A 16,880-nucleotide genomic window follows, 5' to 3' on the forward strand; every position below is an offset into this window, starting at 1 on the left:
GAAGACAGGCATTCATTGGTGCCAGTACTAATATGTAAAATGTACACACACACACACACACACACACACACACACACACACACACACACACACACACACACCAACACCACCACCACCACCACCACCACCACCACCACCAACAACAACAACAATACTCAAGCTGGCAGGCTAACTCTGAGCACGTTCAAAGGCTCTGTGAATAAGTTTTCCAGAATGAGTGACAAAATGGTTTACTACTAATTGGGCCAAGAATAGTTAGCTACCGAATACCCCAAGCATGTTGCTTCTCCAACCACGTCCCGTTGAGAGCCCCTCCACTAGAGGGTGTCCTAGGAAGTGCTTTGCACAAAGGTGTCCCAAGTAGAATGAGAACAGAGAACTCCAGAGATTTCAGGGGAAGCTGATCATAAAAGCCGCGTGTTTACTTAACCTACTAGGTATATAGCTTTGAAGTCAGAGAGCCATAAAGTGCCAACACAACTGTTACTGAGAAGATAAGACAACACATGAAAAAAGATACTGCATTACACTGGTTGTTATAGAGTAAGGTGTTCAATAAGGTGGTAGAGACACTAAGTGTGATAAGATAAGAGCTCAATAAAGCAGAGCAAATACTAGGAGCAGGATGGCTAAGAAAGGGTTCAGGGGTATAAACTGAGTCTTAAAGGAAAGGGAGCATTCCCACAGGTAAGAGTTCTAGAAGGGGCATTCCACAGTGAAAAGGCATGTGCCACTCAAAACAGTGGGTGGATGTGGTTAAAAGGAAAGAAGACGGAGCAGTTAGACTAGTTAGACTAAACAGAAGTTTACGTAAGGGACAAGAGATAAGAATAGGTGGCTTTTACATTCTGTGTGCACTTTGAGCTAGCAATCCTCCCCCCCTCCACAAATGTATAAGGAAATAGTTGCGGATATGTGCATAGCTACACGAATTTCATAAGAGTTTGTGGAAAACAGAAGCAACTGAAATGTCCAACAATAATAGTGAAAGTATCCAACACCTCTAAAATGAAACATTATGCAGCCAGGAAAAAAGAACAGTGTAGGATATTTTAGAACACAGAGGCATAGTCACAATACATCTATACAAAATTAAGGGCTGGGGGAGGTTCTCAAACAGTAGATTTTATTTTTATAGGGAAATGGTGTATGCATAAAAAGTCCTGCCTATACATATACTCACAGACATTGATCCATATGCAACTGCTAACAGCCTAACTTCTGAGTGGGAGAAAAAGAAGCAACTTATATTTTTTCCGCTTTTTGTCTGTCTGTATTGCCTACATTTTCCAAAATGAATACGGATAACATTGGTAGTTAGAAAACAACAATCATGAAAGTTATTTAATAAAATAGAAAAGAAATGGAGGCCAGGACTGAACAATTCACCGGAGGCTTGCCTGCAACGTTTGTATTTTACTTAGTAGGCATGAAGCTATCGAAGCAAGGGGGGTGCTACAAGCTGAAAGCCAATATTTAAAGAAAGTCAAAAGTATGAAATATAGTAGAAATAATTTAAAAGTTATAAAGTAAGTGGGTAGGTTCAAAAAAAGAGAGTTCTAGGCAAGGCTCAGCTCTGGGATTTTAGGGAAGAGAGAAGCAACGTCACTCGATCCTCGCACGCTAAACGAAAACACAGAGTTAGGCAATCAGGAAAACCCCGAATCAGCAGCAGTATTTGCTCAGCCCCTACTGTGCACGAATACTTCGTAAAGCCTTTGAAACCTACTATTATTCCTGTCTGTCCTAAAGAAATACATTTATTAAAATGGACTAGAAGTCCAAACCTCAGCTTTCCTCTGCAGTGACCTGTATACACATAATGTTAGAGAACAGAAGGGGAGTGAATCTCTGACATTTAGGAAAATTAATGTTTTGAAGTAAAACTTCACATTTAAAGTATTCTAAAAGATAAATGAGTTGTTCAGAAGAATTGGTGTCAATCGTCAAGAATATTAAGACTAAATGCCCAAATCAAATATCTGCTCACAAAACCAACTGGAAAAGCCACATCAATTTGAGTGTAGGATATTACATGCTTTGTGTTCCAAGGTGATGCCATCATGATAATGACTATAATAATTTTCCACCATCAGTAATTGTGCAGTGGCTCAAGAGATGAGAGGTAGAAGGCAAACAAAAACATTTTAGAGTTATGATAAAACAAGAAAAGCGTCATGCACCTCCAACTGAAAGAGGAACTGTTGTATCAAACCTTATTTTAATAGCACATATAAAGTACACAGTCAATGTTGCACTATTCAAGATGTATTTAAAAGACCATCGAGGATCAGTTGGGTTTGTTCTTTACAGTAGACTCACTCCTATGACCAAACGCAAATAGAGTCATTGCTCCAAGTTTGTTGGTCTATCTGTGATATTGGAAATTTATGAGCTTGTATGATGCTAAGGCTGCGTAAAAGACACATACGCACTAAAGGCACATGTGAATATATTCTTTCATCTTTGATTATCATCCCATCAGATAGTGATCACCACAGACCATTTCTCATTAACGAAACTAAAACAAAAGTATGGGTTGCCTGCCTTCTCCATCACGGACTTTTATCATAGATACAGCCATAAAGTACCTGATCCAAGACAGCCAGAAACAAACAACAAAACAAAACAAAAAAACAAGAACAGTTAAAATCCAGGAGGATGTTATGAATTAAATTACCACATATGATAGTTTAGAGAAGACTTGTCAGTCTTTATCTTGTTTGTTTGGAATAAGTTGAACAAACTGGACAGCAAGCTGGTTTTCAACTGTGGATCTTTAATGAGGCAAAAATCCACCCGGGCACGTGCTATTCTAAGTGCTGCAGTATATACAACTACAGGCATTACAGAAGCTCGAAAGGCCCAACACTGATAAGTGGGCCATAATGGCTACCATATTAATTAACAATGATACTCCTTAGATAATAGTCTGCACTTAATACTACTGAGTTAAAAAACAACAACAACAACAACAAAAAACCCCAAAAACAAAAGCCAGGTAACTAAACTTCAGGGGGTGTAGTGGTGGAATAGCATTTCCCTCCTTTTTGCTCTGAGGTATAGAAAAGCCAGGGCCCTACAGCTCTAGAGAAGAGTCTGATAGTTTTGCAAGTGTCACATAATATCTGAAAGGTTCTGACCGTGCAGGATGGATGCACCATGGCCTCTACGTCACCAGAAGCCACTCCTACTCTGGCTATACGATTCTTAACAAAAATGAGTTTCTAAAATGTCAATAAGTAAAATGACATTAAAAAACACCCAAAGTGTGTCCTGGAGGGGTAATCAGGATGGTGAGAGATTTTGAAACCACATCCTGGGAAAGAATGGAAAACATTGGGGTTGTTTAGCCAAATAAAGAGAACTGAGACTGTTTCAAGGAAAAGATGGGAGGAAACATCAACTGAACCAATGTCCCTGAAAGCCCCTCCCAGGCTGACAATTCTATAAAGAACGCCAAAAAAGCATGAACTTTTTACCTTTGATCCTAGAGGTGAATACTGGTAACCTGGATACTAAAAACAGCACAGAAAGTTCCAATTTAATTTTCCTTTCTACTTCTGCCCTGACATCTCCAAGTCTAAAAGTGAGAATAAATTCCTAAATTTGACAAATTCAGGTGATTGTCCATTTTCAGTCCATCATCAATAGAGGAAATAAACCTGGAATTTTAAAATGCATTTATCACTATAGGAAATGCTGGAAGAACATCAGGTCAACAGAAATTCCAAATGGAGTGTGCCTTCATGAGTGAGGGCACTGTATCTGGGCAGCAGTATTGATGACCAGCTGTTGACTGGCTCAGACATGGTTAGAACATGCGAAGACTTCCCTTCCAGCAGGAACAGCTGAGATAACTGACTGCAGACAACATAAATGAATGCTTCTTATTTTACACACTTTTTACTTGCTCCTTCTACTACTATTTCAGGACATTATTCAACAATTTGATTAGATGGTTAAGCTGAATTTTAAATTTTAAATGAAATGAATAATCTTATTCCTTACGTGTTATAACCTTATATGTTCCCAGTTCCTTAAGAAATAACCTGTTACTAAGCTTTTCTAAAACTTAGAATGTTTTAGATACAGATCCTTGGAAGGTGAACTTGCTCCATTTAAAGGTCCTTTAGGTTGTCACTTTGCAAAGCTATGGGGCACCCTCTTGAAGAAACACGGCACTTACACAACATGTTCTGCCAGTGTTAATTGTGCTATGATTGGATTCTTTACAGGACACAGCAATATTGTCAGAGGACCTTGTGAGAAAATCCTTTGGAAAGTATCTTTACAAATTTTCGGTAAGTCCCATATGTAATTGATTTCTATTTTGAGTTTAAGGATACAATAAAAGCTCATTTGTTTTGGTGAGGAGGCTGTTTTGTAGGGATTCCTCCATGACAGAGGAGGAATTAGAATAGAATAATGCAACAATATATCATCTAAGAAACTTCTCAAGTTTCAGTGATAAGGACAGTGATATAGCTAGCCCAGCAATCGAAGGCAAAATGTAAACAACTAATACTGGTCCCCTCGAAAGGCTCTTTAATATACACACAAAACTTAAATATAAAGAGGAAGGAAGGCAGGAAGGAATGGATGGAGGGAGGGAAGGAAGGATTTGCCTAGTAAGAAGCACGTCTTCAGTCCTAAGGAATTCATTATATGTCTCAGCTGAAAAATCCGTATTATGACAAATAGTCAGTACATTAGCATGCTTTGTAGAAGAGACATTTATACTGCTTTCTTCAGCACAGAGTGAGAATCCTTCCCATGTCCACATCCCAGGAAGCTGCTTGACATAGCAAACTCAAAAGTGATCTGAAACAACCATTTGAAATACAAGGCCTCCAGAGTTCCCAAGCAAAGACTACAGGCAATTTTTAACCAAGAGTACTTGAGAAGTCACTTACACAACTGGCCGTTTGTGGCCCAGTTTATTTTGACAGAATTTTCAGGTGGAGAAAAGTTATATGATATAAAAATATATAAAACATTAACTATAACATATATAAATATATATAAATTCATTATAATATATAATATATAAAGCATAAATTATAGATTGTGTATAATACATCATATATATTTATTGTCTTAAACTAAATATATTAAAATATTGTTTATTAATTATAAATAAATATATATAAAAAACCAAGCAAGAACCTGGAAGACCTTAACCACTGAGGCAGGTTTCCTACTGAGGTAAACCCTGCGCTAAGTCACAAGAACGTGCGTGTCATCAGGGAAATTCAAAAGAAACAAATAAGCTAACATTGTACCACATAGCGCCCTACCATATAGAACCCCCTTCTGATAATAATAGTATAATAATAACACGTTCGTCTTCAATATCAGAAATGCTTCAGTAGATATTAATTAATTGGTCCTCAGCTGATACTCTCAAAATTCCAGTGAGATAAAGCAAGGTGCATATATATTATTGCCCATTTTCCATACAAGGAACCTAAAGGTATAAACATATGGTGACTTTCAGTGACTTTTCCAGTAAGTGACAGATCCGCAGATAGAGCCAAGATTCTCCTGCCATCCCATCCGCTGCTCTTTGAACACCACCCTGCTGTCTACTCCCAAAGGTACGGTGGAAGTCCCAGCGACAGAAGGGAGAGGGGAAGCCACTTTCTCAATTTGACGGGACTTCAGAAACAGAAATTGAACTGAGGGAAGCCCCATCATTAAATTCAGCCAGACCCACACACAATCTTTTGGTCTCTTTTCTTGATTTCAACTCAGACTCCTTTATCTTTTCGTTCTTTTCCTAAAGACACATTTGGAGATGAAACCATTCATAACTGCCCATCCACAGACAGTTTGTGGCAGCATAATTGACAGTGAGTCTGCAGCAAAAAAATGAAAATGCTGTTTTAATAACCTTGGCCTAAAATACATTCTGTTGTATGCCTCAAAGGGTTTCAATAAAAAGTCAACCTGTAGAGACATATTTTCTTGGCTTAAACAACAATCCAAAGCATATAAATGTAGTCCAACTATAATGACATATTTATAGGCCAATAAAGCTTACACTGCAGCTTTCATACTTCACTTAAAGGAACTCTGTAAGAAGCAGTGTTATATAAAATAATTTGATTTTTTCAAACTATAGCCCAAGGAATAAAAAATGCAAGTTTGCTATGTTTAACTGATAGTGTTTATACTCCTTAGTTGCTAAAAAATTTTGTAAAATGAAATAATTCTTCATTTGCCTACTTCCAACTGCCATACCAAATATGGGTATCAAGTCCACTTTATTACAAAATCTAAGTACTGTAATTCTAAAGACAAAAATAAATAACTAGAGGCTTGTGTAGTGAATGATTTAATCAACCCGATTCTTCTGGAAAAACAGGTTCTTGTGTTCATTATGCTTATGAATAATACATTCCTTAACCCTTTTATTTTAACATAGTTATTTTTCTTTGTTTTTCTATAAACTTCAGTATGAAACAGTCTGAAAGGCGGTAAAACATCTCACTGAGTAAAGTCATAATTTGCATGGGTTTCATATCGAGCTTGCTTTCTTTGAAAAGGACAAAGAGGAGGGAAGGGAATGAATATACTGGACCACATCTCAGAAGTGTTTTTTAAGATTGTTAGTTTCCCACTATTCAGATCTGTAGTTTTACTCATCAGTCATTTAGAGTCTTACGTGAAAACTCCAGAAATTTTTAAAAAGCAAACATGACATCTTCAAATATTGTCCAAATGAGCTCCTTCAAGGGAGAAGGGGATAAGAAACAAAGGAGTTGTGATCTGAATCAGAGCAGTTATAGGAAGCTGCCATTTGGGGCAGAGTTTCTCTTTGTGGAGTATTAATTTGTTGGCAGACACACATTTGTGAGAACATTCTTGTTTTTTTTTTTACTATTCAAAGAGAGACAGGAAGTGACACAAACTGGAATTAAAAGGGAACTTATTCTACCTAAACACTGAGCAAGAAAAGTTCCTTAATTCGCTTTTTATATTTTAAAAACCCTTCTTAAAGAGTCAACCTAATTATTTTGTTATTACTGATTTTTTAACATGATGAAATAACTCAGTTAAAAAAATAACAGGTTGGAGTCTTATTTTATCCATAGAAAGGTGAGATCTTTCTATTCTTTGCTTATTTCCACCACAAAAAAAAAAAAGAGGGGGTCTTAAGTAATCTCACAGTTCATCTTCTTTCTTTGGTAAGAACAATGCAGGGCTGGAAGGGTTCTACAGAAGGAAAAACCTAATAAGTGTGTGAACGTCCGTGAACAATGTGGTATTGGAGGTGGTTTCAGTGGGACCAAGAGAAAGGGAGATAAGAACACCACTGTGTAGAAAGAAAAGTACAGACAACAAATATTTTGATGTTACAGACAAAGAAAGGAAGAGGCTGAAGAGCAAGTTGTTGGGACAGGAATGTATACGGCAAAGGACACCCCCTTATCTCCCCAGTATAAATCCTGACAATGCAGAGTTGCTTAGATCAGGCAGATAATGGAAACTCATTACATTAAGGAAAGTTTTTGTTTCTCTTTCCACATTATTACAACACAGTGTGCATTCCAATTACAAAAGCTATTTGTCTCAAATTCCCCACAGTTCATACCAACTGAGTAGAATTTCAAGGCCCTAAATTCTATTCTTAAAGGGGTATTTTACATTTTTTTTAAAGGTACATGGTGTTTCTCGCTCACCGAAGGAGAGCCTCCTAATCAAATCTCTTGTTGATTGTTTTCTCTTCCTGAGTTATAATTGTAGAGCTGCCTCCTAAATGAGACCCCCCCCCAAAATCAGAATCACCCAGGAAGTTTTTTATCAGTACGTGTTCTTTGGCCTTGCCTCAGTCCTACTAAATGAAGAACTGGGGAAGCTGGACTCAGTAATCAGTATTATTTTTTAAATTCCCCTAGTGAATCTAATGAGCAACTAGATTTAAAAACCACTAATCTAGATTTTCCAGGCCAAAGCATCTGCAAGTACTTTGAATATTCACTATAAACCAATTCCTTCTGGAATCAATTGCAAAAAGGTAGATGGGACATTTTTTATAATCCAGGAGATCAAAACCTCTAAATCTCTGGATGGAATTAAGAAGTTGGTTTTCTTTTCATGTTCACTAATAAACTATCAATTTTAAACACAAAACAACCCTGCTATAAATACTCTTGTTTATATGTGTGACATCAAGCTTAACCATCTACACATCCTTTTGTCCTGGGTGGGTTTCCTGTTTAATTTTTTATTAGTAACAGTATATTCTATAACTCAAAAAAAAAAAAAAAATCAGACAAAAGAAAGGTTGTAGTGTTCAGAAAAACATAAGACAATTGTCACACAACTTAGACCATAACGTTAGGAAAGTAACACAACAGATGTATTATTCAGCATCATCACACGTCATGATTCGTTACTGCACATTCATAAAATTGGGTGGCGTATCAGCATAGGTAAGAAGACTATTAAAAAATAATTTTTAGAAGGAAAACCACTGGCTTAATCATTTTCTCTAAATGTGCAAATGACAATCAGGCCTCCAAAATATTACTGTTAGGCATCTACCAAAAGATGCCAGGAAACTGTTGATCATTAAACTCTAACTGCAAAATAGTAATGCTATTCCCAAAACACAGCACAGCTCATCACAAACCAGAGTCACATGAAAGGCACAGTCACTGACTGGTGTTATTCAGTCTCTTAATGCCAATTAAAATAAATTGTCTAGGTTTGCTGTAATAGTTAAGTTCTAGGTTAAAAAAAAAAACAGGAAGTTGTCACATAAAGCATTAAATAGGGCTGTGAAAATCAGCATTGTGCTAGAATGAAAAAAAAAGATGCCTTAATATGTTAAAAATGAAGTTCCTCTTTGCTTAAAGAGGAAATAACTCATTTAAATCAGAGGTCAACAACTTTAGTCTTGAGAAACACTAGGAGAGTAAGTCAGTGAATGCCACAGAGGATACAAAGAGAAGGAAAAAAAAAAAAGGAAAGGACACAGAAAAACAAGGAAAAGACAATGGAGAAGAAAATGCTAAGAAAAAACAATAGAATTAACTATGGAACCCCTTGTATAAGCCAGTCACTGTGCTAGACCCTTTATATCTTATAATAACCCTGAAAGTTCCCCTATTTTCAAGATGGAGAAACTGAGGCTTGGAGGTTACATCATTTGCCTAACACCACACAGCTAAGCAAGCAGCAGAGTTAATATTCAAACACTAATCAGAATAACTACGCCAAAGCCCAAGCATGAATAACACCAAAGCCCAAGTTCTCTTTTAAACTTATAATGTAAGAGGGGAAAGAAGGAAAGGAAAAAATACATAGTTGATGGTGACCACCGAATGCTGAATGCTCAAGGAAACCTGTGCCATAGGTTGCCAACCTATGCCTTGATGTTCTCTGGCCCCACATTAACTCATCCCTCTTCCTCACCTTGCTTTCCACCCAACATAAAACAAGAAATTCTGACGTAAGGTTAATAGATGTCATACTAACTACTTATAGCAAATATTTAAACTCTTCATTAATTCAATTTCAGGTGCCTAATTAAGTCTTATGCCTTGATATTGCACTGGAAGCTGTTTAAGGCCACGTGTTATGTCACCCAGCACAGGGCTCCGCGCATAGAAAGCCCTGTGATCCAACAGGTAACATCCATCTCTTACCCACCCAGTCATCTCTCCATCCACATATATATATATATATGTGTATATATATATATATATATATATGTATATATATATATATATATGTATATATATATATATATATATATATGACAGGGTTTCCAGAAAAATCTATAACCAAAAATGTAGGTTACTATATACTCCCACATGTTAGATTTAGAAGTACTAATCATATTTACCAAGGTCAGCCTTTTCCTTGAGAACGTCTTTGAAGTTGAGTCCGCTGTTTAAGGTAGACTGCCTGTACTTGAGCAGAGCTTCCTTCTGTCCATTTCTTCCCAAGGCCTCAGCTTTCACTGGTCCAGCTTGGAGGCCACATCTCCACTTGGAGAAATCAGAGTGTACCCACTTGACCAGGTCTTCAAGCTTCACAATCACCTTTTCGGAAACAGCAATGACTTCATCCTACAAGAAGTGGTTGCAGAAGAAGACAAAACATTATTTATGGGTTTGAGGGAAATGATATATTCTCATAAAGCCCATCTGAAACACCACGGGAGTGGCTTAACCTTATGCAAGCAGACAAGTGTTTTTCAGTGACAGAGAATCTTCAAGAACTCACTTCATTTCAATGACTTTTTTTGCTGCTAGTTGTTTAGTTAAGGAACAATTTATATATTTGTTATATGATTAGAAGCTATCCAAAAATTGGGCAGTAATTCTAATAGCCATTTTCAGTGATGATTGCCAAAGCTTACTCTACCTATCTGACCACTTGGGTGAAAGCTAGTTTTTAAGTGCAATTAATTGCAAATGTAGAGAGAGCTAGATGACTAATGGTTAGCCTGTCTCTACATAAATGGCCTAAGTAAATCTAGGATTCTTGGAACTCTGACTCACCCCCAAATTCCTATGTTTATGGTACATTTTCCCCTGGCTTACACACAAATATTGAATTTAACTTTTGTCCTAAAAATTAAATAAAACTGTGATGTAATCCCAAAAGAAATACTTCATAAATGTTATGTGCTTCCCACTGAAAGAAACTTACACATTCTCATGTTTCTCAAAAACTTTGTAAGTTGAGAAATGAACTGAATTTTTTCTTTTAATACATATGGGGTAGGGGGTGAGAGGGTGGATGAGGAGAAAGTCTTTGAATCTAAGAAAAGTAGTTGAAACTTAAGTTTCTCCTATGGATCATAAATTTGAATTTTTAGCATCTCTAATTGCTTCCAGGAAACAACCAACTTTTCTGACTCATAATTAATCCAGAAAGATATTTAATAGGCATCCACACATGGAACAACCCCCCACCCCCACCCCAAAGATTCCTTGGAAAAGGCTTAAGATCATCTCACTCAGTTTTAAGTTAAATTATTTATATTTAAGCATTTGACATTTCATCTTGAACTTACTTCTTTCATTTCTTTTACATTGCTGAACAAAGCTTAACTGTGAAAACCCCTAAGTTTACAAAATCTTAGAAATATTTCTGACAAACGAAAGATATCTCTAAGCTATTAAACAAAAGCAATTTACAACTGATTTTGGCTAATTTTGCTTTAAACACGACTTTTTCCTTCCTCCCCCCACCTACACACACACACACACACACACACACACACTGCACATACTATTCCAATTCAAACAAAAAAGAGTTTATTAAGATAAGTGTCACACAATAAGAAGTCCTGGATTTAGTTTTTAAACACGTTTTAAGGTAGGATATAAAATTTCACTTCTCATCCAGTTCCAAGCTGCTTCTGAGAAGAAAGTTTGTTAGGCAGCAGCAAAGTAACAAATACTCGATTAAAAATGAAAAGTAAAACTTTGGTAATGGAATCCTTTCTCTTATCATGATTAAATATGAACTTCTACTAAATGGGAGACAAAGTGGAAACAGTTTTTATCCTTTGCTCAAGAAAAAAATTTCAATACTTTATAAACAATGGGGCATGTTACAAAGTACCATTTCAACGATGATTTCCTTCAGATTTACCACACCATCCTCTTGAAATAAAAGATCTGTAGTTGTCATGCATTTTATAGCTATTACATGGTGATTATTAAATGTCAGAATAAAAATTCAGCAGGGTATTGTTTCAAAGCATATGGGAACAGCTTCTGAACAGGGCACACCAGAAATCAAGTTTAGAATGTACTAGAAAATAATTAAGTAGCATGATATATCACTTTCAACATTAGTAAAGATGGAATTTGGCAACATTTTGACCAAATATGGTTCCCTAGAAGAGACAAGTTTGGAGATGAGTGTTATTTTCAAATAGCTCTAACTATGATCAAATGATTATCATTTCAATTGCCAGTTGCTTCAGATCTTTTCCAAGAAATGGCATGACTAGCTCTGGCTGGCTTACAACACCGCCAAACAAATAGTTTATTAACCAAGAGAAAATACAAGCCTTATGACGTCATTGATGAATAAACCTATCTTTCAAGATCCAGTCTATAGATTTTGTTCTCCCTCCTTTTCTCTCCCTCACAAACAGACTCTCTGAACACACACACACACACACACACACACGCACACGCACACGCACACGCACACACACACACACACACACACACACACACACAGGAATTCACATAAACATGAATAAGCCATAACCCAAATTTGGATTAATTGTGAAGCCACCAGTAGGTTTTACTGTGGATTCACAGAAAAACTGGCCTGCAACGTTGTCAAATGCCAGGATTTCGAAGGAAATCTTATAAGCGGAGGAGGGGGGAAACAACAAACCAACCCAAAAAACAAAACAGCCAACATATATATATAGAAAATGTCTCAGGAAACACTACTTTGTACACACAATGGCATAAATCACATGTTCGTATTTACTATTCTGAGCAAGTGCTGACTAAAGTTCCTAATACTCATCATTCTTGGGCAAGTCTCTGTCTAAGAAAAGAATTTCAATAAGCTCATCTCATGATTACACTAGCTCTCTGCAAACTGAGAATTAGCACTAGATAAATACTGCTGATTTACTGTAATGCAACACAAAAGGAACACAAAGAAATACACGTTGTTATTCTATTAATGTACCTTGCCTTTTCAATTAACCCAGCTTTTAATCAATATTTATGTAGCCCGTGTGGAGATACTTGCTAAATCCTTATCCCCTTTCATCATTGTTTCAAACTGCCTATTTCTCTAATTTGGATATTGTTTCTACCACTGTACAAAAACAGCTGATTTAATCATGAATCCTCTAGGTCAAAGGAGATTATCTAGGCAAGAAGTCACAAACCAGCCAGCCCGTGTGTATGGCTGGCCCTACCAAACATTTAAAAATTAGGAAATTTTACACAAAAAATATCCAGACTTTAATGCTTTAATCTTCTCCTATAAAAGAGAGAGAGAGAGAGAGAGAGAGAGAGAGAAAACCCAATTGAAACTGAGTAGCACCCGACTTCTGTAGACAAGCTGTGCAATCCCCACCACTCCCTATCGCATTCGATGCAGTCCACTTTTCCCTTACCTGCCTGACCCCTGGGTAGGCACCAGACATTTAAACTTGTATACCCTGATTTAGTCTATCTCTCTCATTTTATTGATGAGGACAGTGAGGTTCAGTGACATGTCCTAGTGCCAATTTACAGCAGGACTTGGACAAGAATCCAGGTTTCCCGTTTGCCAGCATATAGCATCTTGGACTCTGCTGCCAGATCGCCTGGGTTCAAATCCCAGTCCTGTCATTTACTTGCTGTGGAACATTGGACAACTTCTTTCACTTCACTGTGCTTCAGATTTTTTTTTTACATATGTGGGGAAAAAAGGATCATGATACTATCTACCTCTTATAGTAATTGCCAGGTTTCAATGGGTTGACACAAATGAAGTAGCACGTCAGAGTCAGCTATCACTATCATTGTCACTAGTTCTCTACATTGGTGTTTTCCAAAGTGTAGCATGCACAGGTGAGTTTAGATGATTCACAGGAAAACTTTAAAAATATATATTGTTACTCATTGCTTATTTATTTTTGTGGTTACTCTCTATGGGAAAATGGTACTGGTTTTCTATTGACAGGAAATATAGAAAGTTTCCTCAGAAAGTTTCCTCTTTACATAAATTTAAGTTAAAAATGGGTCCATTTGAACAAAGCCACAGGGGACATGTGCATATAACAGCAACAAGAAAAGTCAAGATGCTATGAAAATGACTGAAATTTGGGACAAGGTATTTTTCAGTGGTTCTCAAAGTGCACACCAGGAACCCCTGTGAATCCCTGAGACCATTTCAGGTGGTCCACAGGGTCAAAGCAATGATCATAATAGCACTTTGACATTATCATCTTTTTTCACTCTCGTTCTCTATCAAATGTAGAGTGGGGTTTTCCAGAGACTATGTGACATGCAATATTAACACAGAGTGAATGCAGAAGCCAGTACGAGAATTCAGCTCTCTATTAAGCTAGACAGTAAAGAAATTTACAAAAAAGTTAAAACAATACCATTGATTTTTACTACTTTTTTTTGTTTTTGAAAATATAGATTAACTTTCATAAAAAATGTGTTATGTTTACATAATGGGTTTATATTGCCATTAGTTTTATTTTAAAAATTAACTTACAGTAAAATTAATTTTTTTAGTATACAGTTCTATGAATTTGAACACATGGATAGATTCATATAATGACCACCACAATCAGTCCATCACCCTCAAAAACCCTCCAACTTTTTCTTAGTAGTCATACTCTTCCCCCACCCTCACCAAATCCTAGCAACTTCTGAGTTGTTCTTGGTATAGTTTTCTCTCTCCTCAAATGTCATATAAATTATATCATACAGTATGAAATCTTGAGACTGCTTCTTTCACTCTGCCTAATGCCTTTGAGATCCATCCATGTTGCTGCAGGTATCACTAGTTTGTTGCTTTTTACTGCTGACTAGTATTCCTTGGTACGGATGTGTCCCCAGAGTTTGCTTATCCATTCATTGATTGAGGGACATCTGGATTGTTTCAGTTTTGGTGATTATAAATAGGGTTGCCCTAAACATCCACGTACAGGTTTTCATATGAACACACATTGTCAATTCTTTAGCGTGAAAAAGACTTAGGAGAGGCACTGCTGAGTCATATGGCAAGTGTACACTTGATGTCTTAGAAACTGCCTGTTCCTTGGCCTTCCCACCAGCAAGGTATGAGAGTTCCACATGCTCCTCATCCTTGCCAGCACTTGATACTGTCACTGTTAATTAATTAATTAATTATTGCCATTGTAATATGTACATAGTGATTTCTCATTTTTATTTCCCTAAGGATTGACGATGTCAAACATCATTTGAGGTGCTAATTTGAAATCCACACGTCCTTTTCAGTGAAGTGTGTAAGGCTTTTGCCCATTTAAAAAATTGAGTTTTTTCTTTTTACTGTTGACTTTTGAGAATTCTTACACCTTATGGATACAAGTCTTCAAATATGTGATTTGAAAATACTTTCTCCCATTTTGTAGCTTGTCTTTTCATTCTTGTAACAGCGTCTTTCAGAAAGCAAACGTTTCAAATGTTGATTAAGTCCAATTGGTCAGATTTTTTCTTTTATGGGTTTTAGTTTTGCCATTATATCTACGAACTTTTTGCTTAATCCCAGATCACAAAGAATTTCTCCTGTTTTCTTCCAAAAGTTTAATAGTTTTACATATTATATTTAGAAATATGATCCATTTTAACTTAATTTTGTATAAGGTATGATGAGGTTCAGCCTGACATTCTTTTTTTTTTTTTGCGTGAGGATGTCATATTATTTTTAAATGAGTAAACTAGTATTTTAAACTATTCCTTAGTTTTAATTTCTAAAACAGTAAATATCAATCGAGATAATCCACATAAACAAAATCTCTTTGGGGTCCTCAATAATTTGAGTATAAAGGGTCCTGAGCCCAAAAACTTTTGAGACCACTATGTGATATCACTAAACCAAGACCTTTTCTTATTCATTTTTCTTGACTTCTTTGTAGCATTTGAAAATGAACTACCCTAACTTTGACCTGAAACTCTCCTGTTAAGAACTGTGAAGAATCTGAGATTTTATCCTACTTGTAAATTTACAAATTTGCCTGCCACTGTTTCATGGATGCTGGAAGGAGCCATGAGACTCCTGGTCAGAGACAAAGGATGGTTTATTGCTCACAGCAATAGCAGTAGTCAGTATATCCTCATTTATGCTGGTTCTTTAATATCCAGTTACCAAAGGGAGATGTAAAGAGGGATAGACAATACCTGCTCACATGTTGGGGTACATTATAGGAGAACCCTGAGTTTACGGAACCCCTGGACAGTAACCATGTCTGCTCTTGTGTCTGGAACATGACACTTTGTTTGTCTCCCAAGGCTGTTTACTATATAAACATCTTTGAAAAGAGAGTCTGGAACAAAGGCAGTCAGTGGCTTTGCTCATAAGACATGCAGATATGCAAGAGACAAAAGGAGAACACCTGCCCAGTATCTACCACGTCTACATTTCTCAGCTTTGCTCAGTTTTTCCTCTTCTTCATTCCCTCTCCCACCTGGGAAAATGTAGGCAACATACATACTTAGACGCAGTCTGGGTCCAGGTCTTCTTTCTTTGCATTTTGCTCCTTGAAAAAAATCATTCTCCATGGGGATTCCAATGCTCACCTCTAAGGCCCAAAACTACATTCTACAGTTTGGCTCCAAAAATTCTTCCAGACTCCAATTCCACATTATCAATTAAGTGTCTCTGAGTCAACTCAAGTTCAGTGGAACTGCACAGCCCATTTGGCTCATTTATAAGAAAATATGTTACTTGACACAGGGGAATGTCCAACTGTGCTACTTCCCAACTGTGGCTAACTTTTCCCCAATACCTATTCTTCCTTTATTTTATAATAATACACTGCTACTCTGTTGGTTGTGGAATAAAGACACTATTTCTCTGGGTCCTTTACAGCCAGGTGCAACCATGTGACCAAGTAATGGCCAAGGGGATGTGATTACTAGTGATGTATGCACCTTCCAGGTCATGCCCTTGAAAGGAGTGGGCATGGCTTTGGACCATACAAATGAGGGCAAATTCCTCAGGAGAAAAAGGTAGAAGGAGCCTGATCCCTAGACAACCTCATGGAGCAATGCCACCATACTAGTCCTGAACCATCTACTACCTCTATGCTGTGACAGGAGAGAGATCTTGAACTCCCAACATATTTAAACAGCTGTAATTATGGGCCTCTGTTACACACAGCTAAACCTATAGCTTTACTAATGTATCAT

The 16,880-nt window shown here is 36.9% G+C and overlaps 1 protein-coding gene across 1 annotated transcript in view; it reads right to left on the minus strand.

Moving 5' to 3' along the window:
• ARID5B (AT-rich interaction domain 5B) overlaps positions 1–16,880 on the minus strand; it is a 176,521-nt gene that overhangs the window by 136,329 nt on the left and 23,312 nt on the right. The window contains exon 3 of the mRNA XM_063101771.1: positions 9,860–10,085. Within this exon, the coding sequence (XP_062957841.1) occupies positions 9,860–10,085 (226 nt within the window). The remainder of the gene's footprint in view (positions 1–9,859; positions 10,086–16,880) is intronic.

The sequence above is a fragment of the Cynocephalus volans genome, chromosome 7 (genome assembly GCF_027409185.1).
Source record: "Cynocephalus volans isolate mCynVol1 chromosome 7, mCynVol1.pri, whole genome shotgun sequence".
Classification (NCBI taxonomy): Eukaryota; Metazoa; Chordata; class Mammalia; order Dermoptera; family Cynocephalidae; genus Cynocephalus; species Cynocephalus volans.